Here is a 23042-nt window from a genome sequence, read left to right on the forward strand (position 1 = left end):
TGACATCAGTGTAAGTAACTGAGGTCTGATGGCTAATGTCAGTATTATCCCTGGCCTGACATCAGTGTAAGTGTAAGTAACTTAGGTCTGATGGCCAATGTCAATATTATCCCTGGCCTGACATCAGTGTAAGTAACTTAGGTCTGATGGCCAATGTCAGTTTTATCTCTGGCCTGACATCAGTGTAAGTAACTGAGGTCTGATGGCCAGTGTCAGTATTATCCCTTGCCTGACATCAGTGTAAGTAAATTAGGTCAGAAGGCCAATGTCAGTATTATCCCTGGCCTGACATCAGTGTAAGTAACTGAGGTCAGATGGCTAGTGTCAGTATTATCCCTGGCCTGACATCAGTGTAAGTAACTTAGGTCTGATGGCTAGTGTCAGTATTATCCCTGGCCTGACATCAGTGTAAGTAACTTAGGTCTGATGGCCAATGTCAATATTATCCCTGGCCTGACATCAGTGTAAGTAACTTAGGTCTGATGGCCAATGTCAGTTTTATCTCTGGCCTGACATCAGTGTAAGTAACTGAGGTCTGATGGCCAGTGTCAGTATTATCCCTTGCCTGACATCAGTGTAAGTAACTGAGGTCTGATGGCCAGTGTCAGTATTATCCCTTGCCTGACATCAGTGTAAGTAAATTAGGTCAGAAGGCCAATGTCAGTATTATCCCTGGCCTGACATCAGTGTAAGTAACTGAGGTCTGATGGCTAATGTCAGTATTATCCCTGGCCTGACATCAGTGTAAGTGTAAGTAACTTAGGTCTGATGGCCAATGTCAATATTATCCCTGGCCTGACATCAGTATAAGTAACTTAGGTCTGATGGCCAATGCCATATTATCCCTGGCCTGACATCAGTGTAAGTAACTTAGGTCTGATGGCCAATATCAATATTATCCCTGGCCTGACATCAGTACAAGTAACTGAGGTATGATGGCCAGTGTCATTATTTTCCCTGGCCTGACATCAGTATAAGTAACTTTGGACTGCATGTAACTACAGGGCTTGGCTTTGACCTGATGTTTCGTAGCTTAAAATCAACTGTTTTGCTGCGATTTTACTAGTCCCTAAAATAAAATGTTCTACCAGTACTATGATGTTGTTACTGATCCTTATCTAGTAATGACTTAGTTATACATGGTACTCTTTTGCTTTAATGGTCATTGACCATGTTGACCAGAAGAGCTGATGAGATGACCCTTTGCCTGTTGTCCATCCATCCATTTACAGAATATTGCTATTGGCTACTTGCTATGAAAATTTACACACTCATTCATCCGTCTAGTTGGTCCTAAATGAAAATAGTGCCACTTGGTTGGCTGCCAGAGTAGCCATCTTGAAACTTGTGTTACCTTTCTTAAACAGATGGTCCTATCAGCCTGGAGATTTCACTGTGTGATGCCTGGCTGGTTCTTAATGAAACTGGTGCAGATCTGATATCTCAGGTGGAAACCTCAACAGCCATTTTGAGAGTCATTTTATTGATACTTCTCCTGAATGCAAAGTCATATCAGCCTGGGGTTTCCATCAGAAGACTTCTGATGATGTCTGGTAGGACATCTAGTCCTACAATGTAAGACGTAGCTCATGTTTTTGTTTTAGTGATATGTCTTACTATCCAAAAAGTCGGTCTTGTATAGAGTGTTCTGATGTCGGTTGACGTTGGAATGAGTAGCCAAAGTTTCAGGAAATCTCACACACTTGGCTGCCTATATCGACACTCTTTCACTAATCTATGTGTAACTAATATACCTACTGTGCCGTCTTTATCCTGGCAGAATGAAAATATGACACTAGCAAATGGATGCATTTTCATGTTCCATTGACATACATTTGAATTTGTTGCAATGCGATGGTAGTCGAGTTATGCTGAAGTCTGTTTAAGTAGGTTCATGTGGGGGATATGTTTCTTGAACAAAATGAAACATTGCTTACAGTTCCAATAGGCATAATATATTTTTATTCGTTTCGTTAAAGAATAATATTTCAATTTAACCTGACTTTGGCATTCTCGGTTTTCATTGGTTTCCAGCCACCTGAAATGTAGGCCAATTAAACTTGAAAACAGGTCCATTTCTTTTGAGAAAATTTTAATATATTAGAGAAAGAAATCAGAGTAAGCAAAGTCTGGCAAAAACATAACTTTACTTTGTAGAAAAGCGTTGTTATTGGTTGAAAGTTGTGTGTGATGGTCCTGAAAATTTGACTTCCGTTACACTGTTAGTCAACATCAAAACATGCTACACAGTGCCATTAATTAGGTCATAAGACTCATCACCCTCCAGAACAAAAATATAGGGTGATGTGTCTTACGTTGTAGGACTAGGAGGACATCCACCTTCCATGCTTGACACATAATCCTTTGCACCCTGTGTCCATGTCAGCTATTTTGAGTGGTCAGTAAAATACACGATGCATGTACTGTACTTAGATTTAGAGCTGACTTGATATCATTAGAACTGACTCGATATCACTATTTAATTGATGAATTCTGTTATTTACTTTGGTGATAGTGTGTCATGATACAGACTCGAACAATCAATATACATTAGTATATTGAAACATAAATTATATGAACTGTCCAAAGCACCAATTTTCTTGACTTTCCATCCCTTTGATTGAAACAGACGTTAAGGTCCCTTATAACAACAAACTGACACCTTTATCGTTTTTTGCTTCATGGTATTTTTAACTCAACTTTTATTGTTCATTATTATCAAAATTTCATTGCAAGTTCTAATGATGTTTGAGAGAACTGGAATCATTTGACCTGCTTTGTTGTTGTGGATCTAACGCCATTTTTTGGCACACATGGAGGTTAATATAACTGGAAGTGGACCAAGAACCCAGGAAAACTCTGTTAAGGACCATTAACTCCTGGGAAGCTACTGGCAGCCATTGTCATTGGCAGAACCCAAGGATCTAACCCATGTGGAAAGAGGTGAGATGGCAGTGGTTGGTACAGGCGAGCACTTTAGACCACTTGGCTGCTCTGGGCTCCTGACCTGGTTTAAAATTTGGACTAATTTAATTGCTTGTACAAAACTCTACATGAGGAAATTGAAAGTTCTTGCTTGGTGGTATATTTTTGTAACAGCTTTATGAAATTTTCATAATGTTCAATGTTTCAGTGTTGTTACTTCTTATCACCTGAATCTGAAACAACACTTTTATTATAAACATTGATCTGTACGTCTGTCATTTTGAACAGCTTTAAAGACTGAAAATAGATTTTATAATCTTTTCATTATTATACAAGAGCTACATTAATATTTTTTTTTGTGATTAGGTTATATTTTTAGGTGGACATAAAATAGCAATGTAGTATGTACCCAGTTTTTCATGATCACATGATCATTCTTAGGCAGAGGTAGAATTCTAAGGAATGTTGGCAGATCAGTTTTCATTAGTGGAGCTGTTTTCATTTTGGGATTTAGCTACAAATAAACTAGGAACATTGAAAATTTAAAGAAAGATCAATATGCAAGAATATATGTATTAGCCAATAATAATAATGGTTTCTGATGTTGACTCTCAGGAAGAAAGAGCACATGTTTCCTGTTGTACTTTTTTAAAACATTATGGTAGGTGGGTACATTTTGGTTTTTTAAACATATACATGTATTATAATGATTAGTATATATAATGTACTAACCAATTCAAGTACTGGGCTAAACCAGATCAGATGCACAAATCAATTTGGGATTTTTTTATCTGAAAAATTTGTTTTTACTCTGGGGAAAAAAATACTAGGGTCAGGAAGAAGAAAAAAAATGGACTGTTGGCTCACTGGAAATACATATTTTCCTTATTTGGCTTTATAATGATATTGAAATTTGTTTAAATATTATCGAGACCCAATGCATGCAACTTCAAGTCAAAATCCTTAAAGAGTTTAGTTACTTCTACCAATCTTTTCTGCTTGTACGTAATTAATTTCTAGAACATACACTTTGTAAATTCAAAGAAATTTAGACCATCATGAAATGGTAGCTATTAATAATTGAAAGAAATTCTAACAAAATAACGAATGTCAGTTTTGTTTAGCAGGGTTTATATTTTTTTGTTTTGGCACACTTAATCCATTTTGTAGGTTGATTAATTATTTACTTCCCCTCAAAGTGTATACCAGTATCATATTCTGTTTTAAAATAAATACCCCCTCCCTTTTCCCCATTAAAATAAAAGCTAATGCAAATAATATGTAAAAAGCACAATCTACATATTTTTTAACTGTCAAATATTACATGATATCATCAGATAAATGAATTCAGTACAGAATGAAACATGACTGTCAAATATTACATGATATCGTCAGATAAATGAATTCAGTACAGAATGAAACATGACTGTCAAATATTACATGATATCGTCAGATAAATGAATTCAGTACAGAATGAAACATGACCTTGCAGGTTCTATACTGAACTGGCCTTTGCAATTCTTATGGCTAATATACTGTGCAGACCCAGTCAGAGTGATGAGGGGCCGTACGATATTGATAAATATGCTTCATCTTGTACTTATCTTTATTTCAATCTTTACAGATTAAATTATATGGATTTGTTTTGGCATTCAGGTCGTTTTCAAATGTCATTTTAACCAGGGTCTAGGGGCATGAAACTCTTAAGTGGATCAGGCCTCTCTCAGTCTCAGAAGGGTCCAGATAGTACATCATAACCATGATAGCCACCATGTAATTTCAGTCTCAGAAGGGGCCAGATAGTACATCATAACCATGATAGCCACCACGTAATTTCAGTCTCAGAAGGGGCCAGATAGTACATCATAACCATGATAGCCACCATGTAATTTCAGTCTCAGAAGGGGCCAGATAGTACATCATAACCATGATAGCCACCATGTAATTTCAGTCTCAGAAGGGGCCAGATAGTACATCATAACCATGATAGCCACCATGTAATTTCAGTCTCAGAAGGGGCCAGATAGTACATCATAACCATGATAGCCACCATGTAATTTCAGTCTCAGAAGGGGCATGATAGTACATCATAACCATGATAGCCACCACGTAATTTCAGTCTCAGAAGGGGCCAGATAGTACATCATAACCATGATAGCCACCACGTAATTTCAGTCTCAGAAGGGGCCAGGTAGTACATCATAACCATGATAGCCACCACGTAATTTCAGTCTCAGAAGGGGCCAGGTAGTACATCATAACCATGATAGCCACCATGTAATTTCAGTCTCAGAAGGGTCCAGGTAGTACATCATAACCATGATAGCCACCATGTAATTTCAGTCTCAGAAGGGGCCTGATAGTACATCATAACCATGATAGCCACCATGTAATTTCAGTCTCAGAAGGGGCATGATAGTACATCATAACCATGATAGCCACCACGTAATTTCAGTCTCAGAAGGGGCCAGATAGTACATCATAACCATGATAGCCACCACGTAATTTCAGTCTCAGAAGGGGCCAGATAGTACATCATAACCATGATAGCCACCACGTAATTTCAGTCTCAGAAGGGGCCAGATAGTACATCATAACCATGATAGCCACCATGTAATTTCAGTCTCAGAAGGGGCCTGATAGTACATCATAACCATGATAGCCACCACGTAATTTCAGTCTCAGAAGGGGCCAGATAGTACATCATAACCATGATAGCCACCACGTAATTTCAGTCTCAGAAGGGTCCAGATAGTACATCATAACCATGATAGCCACCACGTAATTTCAGTCTCAGAAGGGGCCAGATAGTACATCATAACCATGATAGCCACCATGTAATTTCAGTCTCAGAAGGGGCCAGATAGTACATCATAACCATGATAGCCACCATGTAATTTCAGTCTCAGAAGGGGCCTGATAGTACATCATAACCATGATAGCCACCACGTAATTTCAGTCTCAGAAGGGGCATGATAGTACATCATAACCATGATAGCCACCACGTAATTTCAGTCTCAGAAGGGGCATGATAGTACATCATAACCATGATAGCCACCATGTAATTTCAGTTTTTGGTTGGCAGTAAGGTCCATGCATGTAGATTCCTTGCAATTCACCAGGTGATCACAGTCCTATTCAGTATGTATGGAAAATAAGAAAGCCAGAAGCACGATATTACAATTATGATGTAGTGCACTTGCTGTGAATTTCAGTCAGGAAAGATTTATATTTTGGCAGATAAATGACATCAGCACATGTTGTATTTAGTTTTCAAACCTTGAGGGACATTTGTTTTTCTCATGAGTGAACTATGCCGAAAACTAATTGTAAAGTAAATGTACTTAATAATGCACTTAGAGAGAACAAGATACATTTGCAGGGGATCATAAATTGATGTGATCTCATTTATTGTTACTTGACAGATACACTAATCAGGTAGAATAGAATAAGTTAGCCTTTTAAAATATTTTATTGTATCTGATCAGTATTTAGTGAACATTTAAAAGAAGGGCACAAAATCAGAAAATATTGTTTTCTTATATTCTGAGAATATTAACATAACCTAGAATGATTAAAGAGATGTTCATTATGCAAAAATGTATTTTTTGTTGTTATTTTTGTTTTATATGTAGGAGAGGCAGTAATGATAATATTGTATTATGGGCAGTTATGATGCCAAAATGATATGGTTGAGGTATATGTATTTTAAATGTACAAAATGAATGATAATACTCATGTTTTTGTTAACTAAAACACCAGATCAAACCAAAGCGATATAGTTGAGGTATATGTATTTTAATTGTACATAATGGAAGATTCCTTTGTTTTTTAAAGTCTTTGTTTTTTTTCAGGTATGAATGGAAGGAAAAAGTTGAAGAGGATTCAGAACTTTTGTTGGTAATAACGAGTTTAATAATGTTCATAGTTCCATCATTTATCATTTGTCATTTCAAAGCTGTGTGGAGACATAATGTTTATATACAGTATAGTCTAACTGATTTCAACACCTAATGGACCTAGCAAATCTATAAAGGAGATAAATGGTATTAGTGAACATGGTTTAAAATAATTGTAACCTTTTCGTTGTTTCTCAGAAGTAAGGGTAGGAATGAATGCTGTTCAAACCAACTGTGTTGAATCCAAAGAAATGTTACTGTAACGGATTCAAAGTTTAAAGTTTTAGTGGTAAAAAGGATTAGTGTAGTTTATTTGCACACAGCCTGTCATAATATACAACATTTAGGAGTCATCACACAGCCATGTTTTTGTGATTATCAAAACTTTGGCAGTAACAACTCTTACACATTTAGAAAACTTATTAGCATGTATCCAGATTGAGTACTCTGGTAACTAGTATTACATTGGCAGTAGCAACAGCAATCCATGGTAAACACAACTTGTTGGATCCTGTTAATACTTTAATCAGACCAAACGTGAGATTTGTGTGGCAAAATCTCTTAGTTTATTGAATGAATGTATTACAACTGTACATTGGTTTCTTGGGACCAGATACCAATCATATGCAGCATATGGGAATTATTTCATAATCACCAGAATCCCTACTTTTCTTGCTTATCAAAACTGTGGCAGATTGAACTCTAGATGCCTATGCTTTTTTTGCTTCACAGCATATACTTTACACATTCCAAATCACAAATATGACAAGTATTTAATGCATCAGGTATTATAGAAACATAATAAAAGACCCTTCAGTCCCCCATTTCTGAATGGAAGATTCAGTATACTGACTTGAGATTTTGTGTAGTTCAACATGCTTGACTCAAAAACAAACTTAAGAAAATCAAACCCACTCTTGATAAATGACACTCATGGAGAATGAATGAGAGAGATGAGGAGGTATTATGCTGATCATGTATCGGTCACACATATTTGTGCATCCTTCCCAAAAGGTAAATGTCAACTGGAATGTATATCCTGCCAGTCTTCTCTGACAGTGTATCACATACTTGTTAAGTGCATTGATTTTCCACCTCTGTCTGCGGCGGTTCGAGTCTAAGATTCAGCCAATGTGGGCATGTGAGAAAGCTTGCCAGTAGCTTCTCGTGGGTCGGTGGTTCTTTCCGGGGTTTTCCGGGTTCTTCCTCTACCATTAATACTGGCCGCCATGTATAGCCTATCATGCTGAAAAATGGCGTTAAACCCCACAACAACAACAACAACAAAAGCATTGATTTTCACCCTGTGGGACAAAAATATTTTGAGGTGAGCTCCTTGAAGAGGCTGTATGAAGACATGCCACAAATTTTGATTATGTTTTAAGGATATTACATGTGTTTTATTTTATATGAATATGAATATATGTAATCAATATTACAGAATTTTAAGATCTGTGCATTGTATGCATTTTGTATTTTGTTATGATGTACATAATGAATTTGAAAATAAATATCATTTTTGTGCAATTTGGTTTTTCTTTTTTCAAATTTTATCTTTGGTTGGCACTTTATAATAAGTTTTATGCTAGGGTGCCATAAATTGCCACAGTTTAAATAAATCCATATGTTGTGATTTTCAAGCATTCAGATACTTGTAAATTTTAGTACATGTAAAATCTTATCATATTTGGTCAGCAAATTACATTTCTGCTAAACGTTTGGACTCGACAAAATTTGTATGAAGACAAATATATAGTCAGACCTATCCTACCAGTCACCTGAGTTCAGCAGTCACCTGGTCATAATGACCATTCTCATTACCCTATGGACATTTTCCAAAATTAATGTAATGTATTCAACCAACACCTGTATTCCTTGGTCAGCTTCCATGTGTTTCTTAACCAAGCAATGTTTTCACCTTCCTTCTGTGGTCAGTGTGGTCATGTTTTTCTTAATTGTTATTTTATAATTCTGAATCAATGCTATCTCCAGTTAAAATAATGTATGAGTGGAGGTACACTGCAGTATTTCTTATGGTTTTTAGATCCTATTAACAATGACCCCAGGAAGCTTCTGTCCATTTTCTAATCATCCAATTTCTCAAACAAGAGCCTACTGTTTTTTGATCTTGGTGAGTTTGAGCAACTGCTCAATTCGTCAGTTGTTTAAAGTGTGAACAACTGTTTTCCTGCCTAATTATGCCAACAGCCAGCTAAAATAAATTCAGTCATGCACTTCAAAATTTTAAGTAAGCTGTCAGTAATTTGATTTAGGCATGTGTAAGAGAGAGAGAGATATGTATAAATGAGTGTATGTACAGTTGTAGATTTTATTTGATTTCCATCGAGCTCAGCAAGATGTCATCTAGATGTTTAACCTCAATGCTTGTTGTACTAGAAAGTGATCTCCAGATTAAAGTGTCATGCACAAAGATTCATTAGCGAAGAAAGTGAAAGAAGCAGAACACAAAAAGTAACTGTGGATCTAACTTTAATGAAAAATGGAGAAAAAAAATTCCGTTGACTGGAATACGGCACGTCCATTAGGATTACCGGTGTGACTTCTGATCGCATGATTGCGAAGACTGCAAAAGTGAATAATCCTTTCGTGACGGGGTTTAAGAATTTTAAAAAATCTGCCCTCGTTCGCCAGAAGATATCTGGAGAACACCCAAGATATTTTTTCACAACAAAGAAATCAGTAAACTTGCCGAGACAAATGCGTTATTTGGATTACAAAATCAGGGTCATTGCAGATTTTGTTGGTTTTTAACTTTGCTGCAATAAAAGAAAGATCTTAAAGTTCAAGTGTGCCCTTTTAGAAACAAGATGAAACATTAGCCTCCTTGATTTTTGGATAAATTTGTTCTAGGATGAAGTACAATGAAATCGATGATAGTACACATTTTATGACAGGCAGTAAATTAACTGCCATTTGGTTAAAAAGATTTATTAGGCTTTTTGAATTGGCTTGTATCTGATGTGTTGGTCTATAATATTGCTTCAGAAAGATTATAAGGACACTGTTAAAAGTACAACTTTAAAAGAAAAATGAACTAATAAAATTATTCTTTGGATGGACAATGCATTTGTTTGTTAATTGTGCATGTTGGTTTATGAAAATTTGTCAGTACATTTTTGACCCCCACTTTTTTTATTTGACCCCCAGTTCTGACACCAAGGGTTATTTTTCCCATCAGTTTTACACCCCTGGGGGATACACTGTATTACCAGCGAGTGAACAGCACCTTTTTGTATGTTGGATGTATTACCAGTGAGTGAAAAGCACCATATTGTTTGTTGGATGTATTGCCAGTGAGTGAGCAGCACCATATTGTGTGTTGGATATAACACCAGCACCATATTGTATGTTGGATATAACTCCAATGAGAGAACAGCACTATATTGTATGTTGGATATAACACCATTGAGAGAATAGCACCATATTGTATGTTGGATATAACACCAGTGAGAGAACAGCACCATATTGTATGTTGGATACATCACCAGTGGGAGAACAGCACCATATTGTATGTTGGATATAACACCAATGAGAGAACAGCACAATATTGTATGTTGGATATAACACCATTGAGAGAATAGCACCATATTGTATGTTGGATATAACACCAGTGAGAGAACAGCACCATATTGTATGTTGGATACATCACCAGTGAGAGAACAGCACCATATTGTATGTTGGATATAACACCAGTGACAGAACAGCACAATATTGTTTGTTGGATACAATACCAATGAGAGAGCAGCACCATATTGTATGTTGGATATAACACCAGTGAGAGAACAGTACAATTTTGTTTGTTGGATACAATACCAATGAGAGAGCAGCACCATATTGTATGTTGGACATAACACCAATGAGAACAGCACCATATTGTATGTTGGATATAACACCAGTGAGAGAACAGCACAATATTGTTTGTTGGATACAATACCAATGAGAGAGCAGCACCATATTGTATGTTGGATATAACACCAATGAGAACAGCACCACCATATTGTATGTTGGATATAACACCAGTGAGAGAACAGCACCACAATATTGTATGTTGGATATAACACCAATGAGAGAGCACCACCATATTGTATGTTGGATATAACACCAATGAGAACAGCACCACCATATTGTATGTTGGATATAACACCAGTGAGAGAACAGCACTATATTGTTTGTTGGATATAACACCAGTGAGAGAACAGCACTATATTGTTTGTTGGATACAATACCAATGAGAGAGCAGCACCATATTGTATGTTAGATACAATACCAATGAGAGAACAGCACCATATTGTATGTTGGATACAATACCAATGAGAGAACAGCATAATATTATTTGTTGGATACAATACCAATGAGAACAGCACCACCATATTGTATGTTGGATATAACACCAATGAGAACAGCACCACCATATTGTATGTTGGATATAACACCAGTGAGAGAACAGCACAATATTGTTTGTTGGATATAACACCAATGAGAACAGCACCACCATATTGTATGTTGGATATAACACCAATGAGAACAGCACCACCATATTGTATGTTGGATATAACACCAATGAGAACAGCACCACCATATTGTATGTTGGATATAACACCAGTGAGAGAACAGCACAATATTGTTTGTTGGATATAACACCAATGAGAACAGCACCACCATATTGTATGTTGGATATAACACCAATGAGAACAGCACCACCATATTGTATGTTGGATATAACACAAATGAGAACAGCACCACCATATTGTATGTTGGATATAACACCAATGAGAACAGCACCACCATATTGTATGTTGGATATAACACAAATGAGAACAGCACCACCATATTGTATGTTGGATATAACACCAGTGAGAGAACAGCACAATATTGTTTGTTGGATATAACACCAATGAGAACAGCACCACCATATTGTATGTTGGATATAACACCAATGAGAACAGCACCACCATATTGTATGTTGGATATAACACCAATGAGAACAGCACAATATTGTTTGTTGGATATAACACCAATGAGAACAGCACAATATTGTATGTTGGATATAACACCAATGAGAACAGCACAATATTGTATGTTGGATATAACACCAATGAGAACAGCACAATATTGTATGTTGGATATAACACCAATGAGAACAGCACAATATTGTTTGTTGGATATAACACCAATGAGAACAGCACAATATTGTATGTTGGATATAACACCAATGAGAGAGCAGCACCATATTGTATGTTGGATATAACACCAGTGAGAGAACAGCACCATATTGTATGTTGGATACATCACCAGTGGGAGAACAGCACCATATTGTATGTTGGATATAACACCAATGAGAACAGCACAATATTGTATGTTGGATATAACACCAATGAGAGAGCAGCACCATATTGTATGTTGGATATAACACCAGTGAGAGAACAGCACAATATTGTATGTTGGATACAATACCAATGAGAGAGCAGCACTATATTGTATGTTGGATACAATACCAATGAGAGAGCAGCACCATATTGTATGTTGGATACAATACCAATGAGAGCAGCACCATATTGTATGTTGGATACAATACCAATGAGAGAGCAGCACCATATTGTATGTTGGATACAATACCAATGAGAGAGCAGCACCATATTGTATGTTGGATACAATACCAATGAGAGAGCAGCACCATATTGTATGTTGGATACAATACCAATGAGAGAGCAGCACCATATTGTATGTTGGATACAATGCCAATGAGAGAGCAGCACCATATTGTATGTTGGATACAATACCAATGAGAGAGCAGCACCATATTGTATGTTGGATACAATACCAATGAGAGAGCAGCACCATATTGTATGTTGGATACAATACCAATGAGAGAGCAGCACCATATTGTATGTTGGATACAATACCAATGAGAGAGCAGCACAATATTGTATGTTGGATACAATACCAATGAGAGAGCAGCACCATATTGTATGTTGGATACAATACCAATGAGAGAGCAGCACCATATTGTATGTTGGATACAATACCAATGAGAGAGCAGCACCATATTGTATGTTGGATACAATACCAATGAGAGAGCAGCACCATATTGTATGTTGGATACAATACCAATGAGAGAGCAGCACCATATTGTATGTTGGATACAATACCAATGAGAGAGCAGCACCATATTGTATGTTGGATACAATACCAATGAGAGAGCAGCACCATATTGTATGTTGGATACAATACCAATGAGAGAGCAGCACCATATTGTATGTTGGATACAATACCAATGAGAGAGCAGCACCATATTGTATGTTGGATATAACACCAGTGAGAGAACAGCATAATATTGTTTGTTGGATATAACACCAATGAGAACAGCACCATATTGTATGTTGGATATAACACCAGTGAGAGAACAGCACAGTATTGTTTGTTGGATATAACACCAATGAGAGAGCAGCACCATATTGTATGTTGGATATAACACCAGTGAGAGAACAGCACAGTATTGTTTGTTGGATATAACACCAATGAGAGAGCAGCACCATATTGTATGTTGGATATAACACCAGTGAGAGAACAGCACAGTATTGTTTGTTGGATACAATACCAATGAGAGAGCAGCACCATATTGTATGTTGGATATAACACCAATGAGAGAACAGCACAGTATTGTTTGTTGGATACAATACCAATGAGAGAGCAGCACCATATTGTATGTTGGATATAACACCAATGAGAGCAGCACCATATTGTATGTTGGATATAACACCAATGAGAGAACAGCACAGTATTGTTTGTTGGATACAATACCAATGAGAGAGCAGCACCATATTGTATGTTGGATATAACACCAATGAGAGCAGCACCATATTGTATGTTGGATATAACACCAGTGAGAGAACAGCACAGTATTGTTTGTTGGATACAATACCAATGAGAGAGCAGCACCATATTGTATGTTGGATACAATACCTATGAGAGAGCAGCACCATATTGTATGTTGGATATAACACCAATGAGAGAGCAGCACCATATTGTATGTGTAGTGTAATATCAATGAGTAAACGTGTAATTTTGGATGCTGCTTTGAGGAATGGTTTTTTGATTGATTTTTCATGTGTAATTTTGTTTTTGTCACATATTTCTAGCAGCAGTCTATGTTACTGTAAGTTCAGGTTGACAATACATGGCTTTGGAATAAAATGGCCGTGATTTATGTTATCTGTGTTGACACAGTGTAGCTGAGCCAAACATGTCTTCTCATAATAATTAATTGGATCAGTAGCTTGTTATTAAAGGAGTCACTTAGATGGCAGAACAATGGACTCTTCATCCAAACATTTTTGGTTTGATACTCAACCAATCCAGCTTGGGTTGGATGCCTTGGCATGACCTTGGGAAAGGCACTTAGCCTCTGCATTGCACAAGCACTAGTTTGTTAAAAGTACCATTAATACCAAAACAGCATGTTATTTATTACAGGTATATATTGATTCTCAGAATGTTACTTATTACATACAGGTATGTAATGACTCACAGCATGCTATTAATTACACATGGGTATATATTGACTCAGGATTAACAGGTGTTTATTTTTTATCATTTCCATTTCAGATGATAAAAACAGCCACAGATAAAGTGCCAGATCTTTCTAAATTTGTCAGGTAAGAACCTCTCAGAATGCTTGTAAAAAAAAATGTATAATAGCTGGATTTATTTATACCTAAGCAACAGAGAGAGATGGGAGAGGAGAGTGTAGGTGATGAGAGAGACTTGTTATCTTTATTGATATGAGCTACAGAAAATGCTCGCAGTTGAGCCCATCTTGGTGGAAGCATTACATATTGATCACATCAGTATCTGTGTTGGTCCATATATCCATCCTTACCATGGTACCATTTATTCCACTCTTCACATTTGGCGTGTAGGTTCAGTATGCGCTTATCTTTATCTGGGGAAATAAAAGTCCACATTATCAGAGCACATGGGTGGACATGATATGTAGGCCATGGCCAGTTTCTTGCTTTTATGGTGGCCTATTGCATAGTTAATGATTTGTTGACATAGCACACTTATTTACAGTAAGATTCTAATGATTCAAGCCCATCAGTTTGATTTAAATTGTAACATTCATATAATCACATTTCATTTTATAATACAGAATTATTGATGTCTGATTTTCAGAGAAAATCATCCATATGAGTGTGCCGAGGTGATCAGTTCAAAGGTCAGTAGGTCATTCAAGTGTTTTGTTACTTGATAAAATATGAAATGTTCTGAATAAAGTACAATTTCTCTCACTACTGCTCGACATTGCCATGCAATGCAAGAGAAATCCTTAATATGCAAGAGAAATCCTACTGAATGGAATACTCTCCTCGGTGGTTAAAAGAAAATGATGCCATGCAATTATTTAAAACTTATTTTCATTTGGACTATGAGAAGGCATTATTCCATTCAGGGCGTTGTTCTTGCATATTAAGTGGGTGCGATCACAGCCATGTTGAGCAGTAGCATGGGAAATGGTCTGGCTGATAATAAGCTGAACTTGGGATAAGAGTACAAAGTCAAATGCCAGAGCTAAACATGTGTATTAAATTTATTAGGGTACATGTAATGTAGCTTGAAAAATCAGCATTGATTCTTAAATAGATCACATGAGAAAGGAGAGAAGTGTCCTCCCTTGTATTATTTTATACTATATGTATGACTGATAGTTAAATTTTAAGCATTGACATGAGCCCCTATGACCACAGCTAGGTATTTCTCATGTATAGCAAGAAAGGCACCTTTATTGGTATGGGCACTTTTAATAACCAAGGGCACGTTTGGGAATAAAGGGACACATTTTTGTGATAAAAGTACTTGATGCTTGTGATAAGTGTTAGAACATCATCTCTGTAGATGTAGAAATAGACAAAAGTATATTCAGGTATTTATTCAGAATTAAATGAATCAGAAAATAAGTTAGAAAACAATGAAAAAAAATAGTTTTAAGGAGTTGCTTTTCTAATATATGCATAGGGAGAGGGATGACTCTGAGCGGACAGAATATGGGATAGAAAGGTAGAGGGGGAGGGCATTTTTAAGGTATAAGGGGAAGCATCCCTCAATTTATTTCTAGTAGGAAACTTGGACCAACCTGGATCATATTTTTCAGAGTGAATCAAATCTTGCCTCAATGTAATTTTGAAAATTCCATGTTCCATTTTTTAATTTTATAATTTAGTTGTATGTATATTTGTTACTATCAAAGTCTTAAGAACATTTGACTTGGGTCTTGTCAAGAAGATTTGTCGAATTTGAATTATTTTACTTAACCACATTACAATATTTACTTGTAATAAATAATTTTAATTATAATCAAAACAGGGTGTATTTATTTTAGAAACAGCTACTGCCATTATCTTGTTGTTACCTTCAGAATAATTTGCATGTCAATATCTTTCTTTCTATAATGAGGGAAGGTTTCAGCTTTATATATATATATATATATATATATATATATATATATATATATATATATACACACAGTCGACTCCGGTTAACTGCACAGCCTCGGGCCTATCACGAGACTGTGCAGTTAAACGGAGTGTGCAGTTAACCGAAGTACGGTATAGTACAGCTTTAAATCAGCATGGCACGAATATAGGTGAAGAATAACGTATAAAGATGATTAGAATCCACTCTTTCAACGTTTACTTAAATGAAACAAGAGTCTACAATGAACAACACTAACGTAATATTGTTAAATCAAACACAATGAAATTGACGATTTCCGAAAGAAATCGGCAATTGATGTCTGCAAACAAGTTTTACTAATAAGTTGGTGAATTGCCAACTCTATTTTGTAAAACGGTTCAAATAGCTCACATTGTCTCTGTTCCATGACTCTGCGTAAATTCTGGAGTGACTGAATAGCGACTTTAGATGAAACCTGGTCATCTACTGCGTCGTTGTCATCACTTCTTTCATCATTTTCTACTGAGTTGTCGATTTCACCTTCTGTCTGAAGATCGTCATCTATTGCAACATATGATTGTTACCACACTATTGCCCCCTGGTGGGCGGGAATATACATGTATCTACCACCTATGGCGTCCTTTACATGTCAATCATTTACAAAGTTGCATTTACCGGCTTAATTGTCAGCTTTTTTGAAGCGCTACAGCAGTATACTGGCAATAACTGATCCTGACTATACATTGTGCAGTTAACTGGAGTAAAATTGTAATGAATAATGTGCCATGGGCAGAACATTTATCGTGCTATTATCTGGAGTGTGCATTTAAGTGAAGTGCAGTTATCCGAAGTTTGTTATCATTGAAAAGCATTGGGGAAAAATGGGTCCGGCGTGACTACATGCAGTTATCCGGAGTGTGCAGTTAACCGATGTGCAGTTAAGTGGAGTCGACTGTGTATATATATATATATATATATATATATATATATCTATATATATATATATATATATATATATATATATATATATATATATATATATATATATATATATATATATATTCCAAAATAGCTAACTGAAAACATATCCACATATTTTGTACCATATGCAAATAGAAGTTTTTATGTAAGTCCTGTAATGTTATACTCTCAGATTCATCTTCTATCTTCATTTTATGATTATTTTTTTCCTAATTAATGACATCGTACTTTTAATTTTAAAATGCATATTTCAGAAATGTATTGTTTGATGCTTAAATTATACAAGAAATAGAAGATATAAACCATGGTTCATTTTGATAGACTTTGTCAATAATTATTATTCACATTTATATCCTATGATGATCTATAATTTAATTTAATATTTAATTCCCAGCACATGTGTACCCTTGAGTCATACATGATTATTTTCTCATGTGGCTAGACACTGGTATAATTTTTATGTTGATGGTAGTGATCAGGGTGGATTGTGAGCAAGAGACACATCTTTGGGGGAAATGTGAAGGGAGGCACATCATTGGGGGAAATGTGAAGGGAGGCACATCATTGGGGGAAATGTGAAGGGAGGGTCCTCATTGATTAGGTGGGGTAGGAGAATATGTCAGTCCATTGTGGAAAGAAGCATATGGTTTTGCTGCTATCCATATGTCTGGCCTGATTCATTTTTATGTGATACTTGAAAAACTATTCAAATCAGAACCTTCAAATTTTAGAAAATTTAACATGGTCATAAGTATATGACTTCTTTAGATTTGGCTCTTAAAATAATTTTTGTTCCAGAATCCATATTAGCTTGAGTCAGCAAACTCCACTTAAAGTAAACTAATTAAATTTGGTAGACATATTTGCTTTAATATGTAGATTATCTAATTGGATTTTCAGGCCATTACACAAAGTTTTCAATTTGTTAACTCATTTTTTAACTTTCTGGGCATTGAGTTTTTTTTAGCATGATCAGGTAGAGGCCACTTGAGATAGACAAATGAAATTTGGTGGTCTTATTAGTATTTATTTGATATTTACACACCAGAGATCCTTTTGGGCTTTTTTGACAACATATTTGCTGGCATGATTAAACAAAAACCTAGTTTAAACAGACAAAAGAATTGGTATTCATGTTTGTATGTGTATATGAATGAACTGATTGGATTTTGATGCTGTCATAACAGTTCTTCAGATTTTTCAACATGTTTTTTGTTCAGCTCTAATGGAACTTGTTGAAGATGTTTTAATTAGAGATCACTCTCATCTCACCTCTTTCCATATGGGTTCAAGTCTCAGCTCAGCCAATGTGGATATATGAGAAAGCTTACCAATAGCTTCCATTAGGTTTGTGGTTCATCTTGGGGGAGGGGGGCTGGGGTTGTGTGTCTGGTTCTTCCTCTACTTAATATACTGGCCACCATGTTGTAGCAGCATATCATGTGCTGAAAATTGGCATTAGATCCACAATACCAAATCCAACATTATGTCACATCTTATTATGGTTTACTGTCTTTTTGTATATAATATTGCCCTGTTCTCCATTAACAAACCTTGTTAATAGCATGCATCTGGTGCAGGGAATAAACCAATGGATTCTGTGCTCAAAAAGGCAAAGGTGAAGGTCATGTGGACTAAAAGAAAGAAACTTTGTATAACACAATAATTTGACTTATATTCAGGATACCTTGACCAAACTTTGTAAATGCCTGGCATTTGTGCTAAGATGGATACCTTTTGACTTTCGTGTCAAAATCAAGATCACAATTTCTCTAAGAAGTAAAATAGTTTCTGCATGATATCTTGAGTTCTGTATCTCTTTCTTTAATGAAACTGTGGATACATGGCATTGCAGACAAGAGGGACAGTGATTTATTTGGAATTACATGGTAAAAGATTAATTTGTTGCTGTTGTTATTAGGTTTAAAGCCATTTTTCAGCACATGATAGGCTATGCATGGCGGCCAGTATTAATGGTGGAGGAAGAACCCAGGAAAACCCCGGGAAGAACCACCGACCCACGAGAAGCTACTGGCAAGCTTCTCACATACCCACATTGGCTGAATCCTAGGCTCGAACCCACGCAGACAGAGATGAGATGGCAGTGATCTGTAATGGAGAGCGCTTTAGACCACTCGGCCACTCGGGGCCCCGGTAAAAGATTAAGATCCCAGTTTGAGGAAAAAAAGAAAATTTATTTCCTTAGCACTTATTTTCTGTAACACATGACATGAATGAATTTTGTGGATGACTTGTATATGAGGCAAGGTAGCAGATATTCATTTTGGAATTAAACCTCCAATGGTTATGGTCATACAAAGTCCAAGAAGATACATGATTTCACAGAATAACATGAGTACTATGCCATAAAACCATGACCAATCTTTGTGGTTGGCTTGCATTGAGACAAGAAAGGTGTCTGCTTAGTTTTAGTCATTAGGTCAGAAGTCAAGGTCACTGTGACTGATTATTAAATATTGTTACTGCAAATATATCTCAGTTCTACACCATATACGTTCACCAAAGTCCATGGGTGACTTATACTTTTGATGATTGATTTTAAGGTGAACAAGATGGAAGGTCAGTGTCACAGATTGAACTTTGGTTCAAGGCCAGATATCTTGACCAGATGTTGTAGAGAACTTAGTGCTGATGGAGAGGAAGAAGCTTATTGATTTGGGGGTAAAAGGTCAGTGTCATTGTGACTATAAAAAAGGCCTTTGCACAATAATTTAAGCTTTTTTCTTGAGTATGTTCTTTGATCAAGTTTCATGGCTGGCTTCCATTTATGATATGACAGAATGCTATACATTTTGGGGTCTGAAGGTCAAAGGTCATGATCATGGTAAGTCTAGAAAGAAATAATTGTTTATGCATGGTAAGTTTTGTTCAAGGCAGCATACTGTGACCAAATATTAAGGTAATTGAGACTCATTGGTCAGTAGTCCCCAGAGTCTATCATGTTCTTCTAATGCTAACATACAGAATTAATTTAGACAAGAGTTGGTGTACTTCTAATTATTTAGACTTACGATATTTTGGTCTGCAAAACAAAATGTAGTTATTTTTGTTCAACAAGGATAAAATGAGGTTGGTAAAATGTAAATTATTATTTTAAACAGTTGTTGTTGTAGGGTTTAACGCCATTTTTCAGCACATGATAGGCTATACATGGTGGCCAGTATTAATGGCGGAGGAAGAACCCAGGAAAACCCCGGAAAGAACCACTGACCCACAATAAGCTACTGGCAGAATTTCTCACATACCCACATTGGCTGAATCCGAGACTCGAACCCATGCAGACAGAGGTGAGATGGCAGTGATCCATAACAGAGAGCGCTTTAGACCACTCAGCCACTTTGGGCCTGTTTTAAACAGACCATACCGCTACCCATAATTTGTGACTGTGGCAAGTTCCAGAGATGCATATAGATATATATATATATCGCCTGAAAGCAGTTACTGTGCACACCAGAACAAACACAGTGTACATGTTTACATTCTGAAAGACATCAGGACTATTTACATTATTTTATATGTATGGAACTATATTTGTACTGCATAGATTTTCAAATCAAAACTCAGTTGTACTTTTCTCATATTGTGTGATAATTTGGTTTCCTGTTGTTTTCAGATTGATGATGGAAATCCTCCTTACTTAAAATGGATAGGGGACACGGTGTCAAAGCCTGTTCTGTCTCTAGAAGATAAGGAGAAAAAGGATTCTTAATCAGATCTAAGGATTTCCTTCACCCATAGTGAGAGTTTTGAACTCTCCTAAATGTATTCAAGTCATGTTGGGACTTTTTTTATCAATCTGTTTTGTAATAGCATTGAGACTCATGTTAGGACTCTAAGTGAAAAAGTGCAGAGAAAATGTATGAGATTGGTATAATTTTAGCTTGGAAAATTGGAGTGTGATTTTAAAATATTCTTTGATACCTATAACATACCTGTATCTGTTCTACAATGCTTTCTATAAAAATGCAAGAAAAGTTTGACAGAATCTGTGAATATTACACATAATATTGAAGACCTTCATTTAATTTTTCATTAATCTCTCCCATTTTCAGAACATTCTGCCCAGTTTTGCAAATGAAGTGGTACTTTCTCTCTTAAAGTTTTAGTTCTTGAAACATACTGAAATATAGGCTTTGATGCTAATCAAAGGAAGTTGTAAGTATTCATAATTTAGACTCGATCTCTGTGTCAGAATAAATGAAACCCTGACTGAATGATAAACAAAAGAATGCTACAGATCTGTTCTTGGAGAAATCTTCTCTTAAACATTACGATCAGTGAAAATAAACAAAAACAGTGTTGGCTCATCAGTGACAGTGCACCAAGATAAAATTATCCCTATTAAAATTGCTTATTCTTTGCTCTTTGTTTTAATTCTTTGACCCACAGTTATTAGAAAGTGAGACCCAGCAAGCAGTATGGTGTCATCAACTATTTATTGTTTTTTTAAAAATATTTCTTACATGCCTGGAATGAATCATGATGAAGCTAAAATATTTCATTTGCTTACTCTTACTTGCTCTTTTGACCTTGGTGCAAAGGTCATAGGGTTTAATGGCTATTCCTTGAATATGGGCTCCATGTTCTAACCCTGACCTCCTTCTAGTAATTGTGTTTGACTCATTGTCAGTACTAGCTCAGTAATTAAAGATGGGTCTGATAATGTGCATGATATTGTGTCCCAAAAGGCACACACTCAAAAGCTTCAAGGGCCCTGGGCAGAATTATAGATTGTAATTAGCACATGCCAGATAACACAGTAATTCCCTTCATAACAATTGGGAGGCAGCATTTCATGTTCGATTTCAGTCAAATTCCACGCTGTGGTATAATTTAACAAAACCTAAGATGAGACATAATTTGGATTGCAATCAACCTTTTGTTGGAGTTATTGCCCTTTTTTTCTAAGTAAAATGCACCACGAATTAATTCTTAATGGTTTATTGTGTACATTTATTATTAGATCTTGACCAAAGAAATTATATGGATGTATCCTCTGTTCACTGATTCCAGTGAGAGATGCTTTTTGTTTGGATGCCACAACATCATGTGATTTGAAACTTATTCACTATTTCACACTGTATTGACATCTTTGACTTCTACATGACATCAAGGTGTATTGTTTGTGAAATGGCAATTTCACCGTATGGAAAATGGCTGAATTTCAATATTGTTTTCCAAACTGTGTCAATAAATCAATAAAACAAGTAATATTGATTTCCAGTTAGGTCATTTATGATAGCAGAACTTCCAATCCTTACAATTTTGGCATGAATTTAACAACTTGAGATAGCGATTCACAGATTCACGCCATATGCAGAAAAAATCACTGATTCCCGAATTCTCAGTCTGCTTAAATTATGAATAAAATAAATTTTATTCCATTAAGTGCAAGTCAAAATAGCAGCACTGGTCACTCATACCCATAACAGTCATATATTGCTAGTCTTGATGTTAGTAAGACTAGATGCAATCGTTAAAGTTTGCTCTGCAGCAAGCATTGTAAATTATATAATCTATATTTAGAACAGAAGTTTTAAAAATACTCATGAAGAAAACTGGGGCACATTTACATACTCGTAGCAACAATTTAAAAAACAGAAAAAAACAAACACCAAATGAAGACAGGTTTTTTGAGCGTAGAAGTTTTTCTTGTATTGAAAGATTAGCAGTATCGTAATTTGCTTCAGTTCATATTTTTCCGCACATGCACCGACACCACTAATTTATAAATGTTTGATG

The 23042-nt window shown here is 36.0% G+C and overlaps 1 protein-coding gene across 1 annotated transcript in view; it reads left to right on the plus strand.

The window, feature by feature from the left end:
• Nucleotides 1–21660, plus strand: part of LOC149794511 (uncharacterized) — a 30225-nt gene extending 8565 nt beyond the window's left edge. The window contains exons 4-8 of the mRNA XM_089968766.1: nucleotides 6780–6825; nucleotides 14451–14500; nucleotides 15021–15063; nucleotides 19844–19968; nucleotides 20914–21660. Coding sequence (XP_089824892.1) covers nucleotides 6780–6825; nucleotides 14451–14500; nucleotides 15021–15063; nucleotides 19844–19954 — 250 coding nt within the window. The 3' untranslated portion in view covers nucleotides 19955–19968; nucleotides 20914–21660. The remainder of the gene's footprint in view (nucleotides 1–6779; nucleotides 6826–14450; nucleotides 14501–15020; nucleotides 15064–19843; nucleotides 19969–20913) is intronic.
• The last annotated feature ends 1382 nt before the right edge of the window (nucleotides 21661–23042 follow it).

Source organism: Sinohyriopsis cumingii, chromosome 8, assembly GCF_028554795.1.
Source record: "Sinohyriopsis cumingii isolate HCF-2022 chromosome 8, ASM2855479v2, whole genome shotgun sequence".
Lineage (NCBI taxonomy): Eukaryota > Metazoa > Mollusca > Bivalvia > Unionida > Unionidae > Sinohyriopsis > Sinohyriopsis cumingii.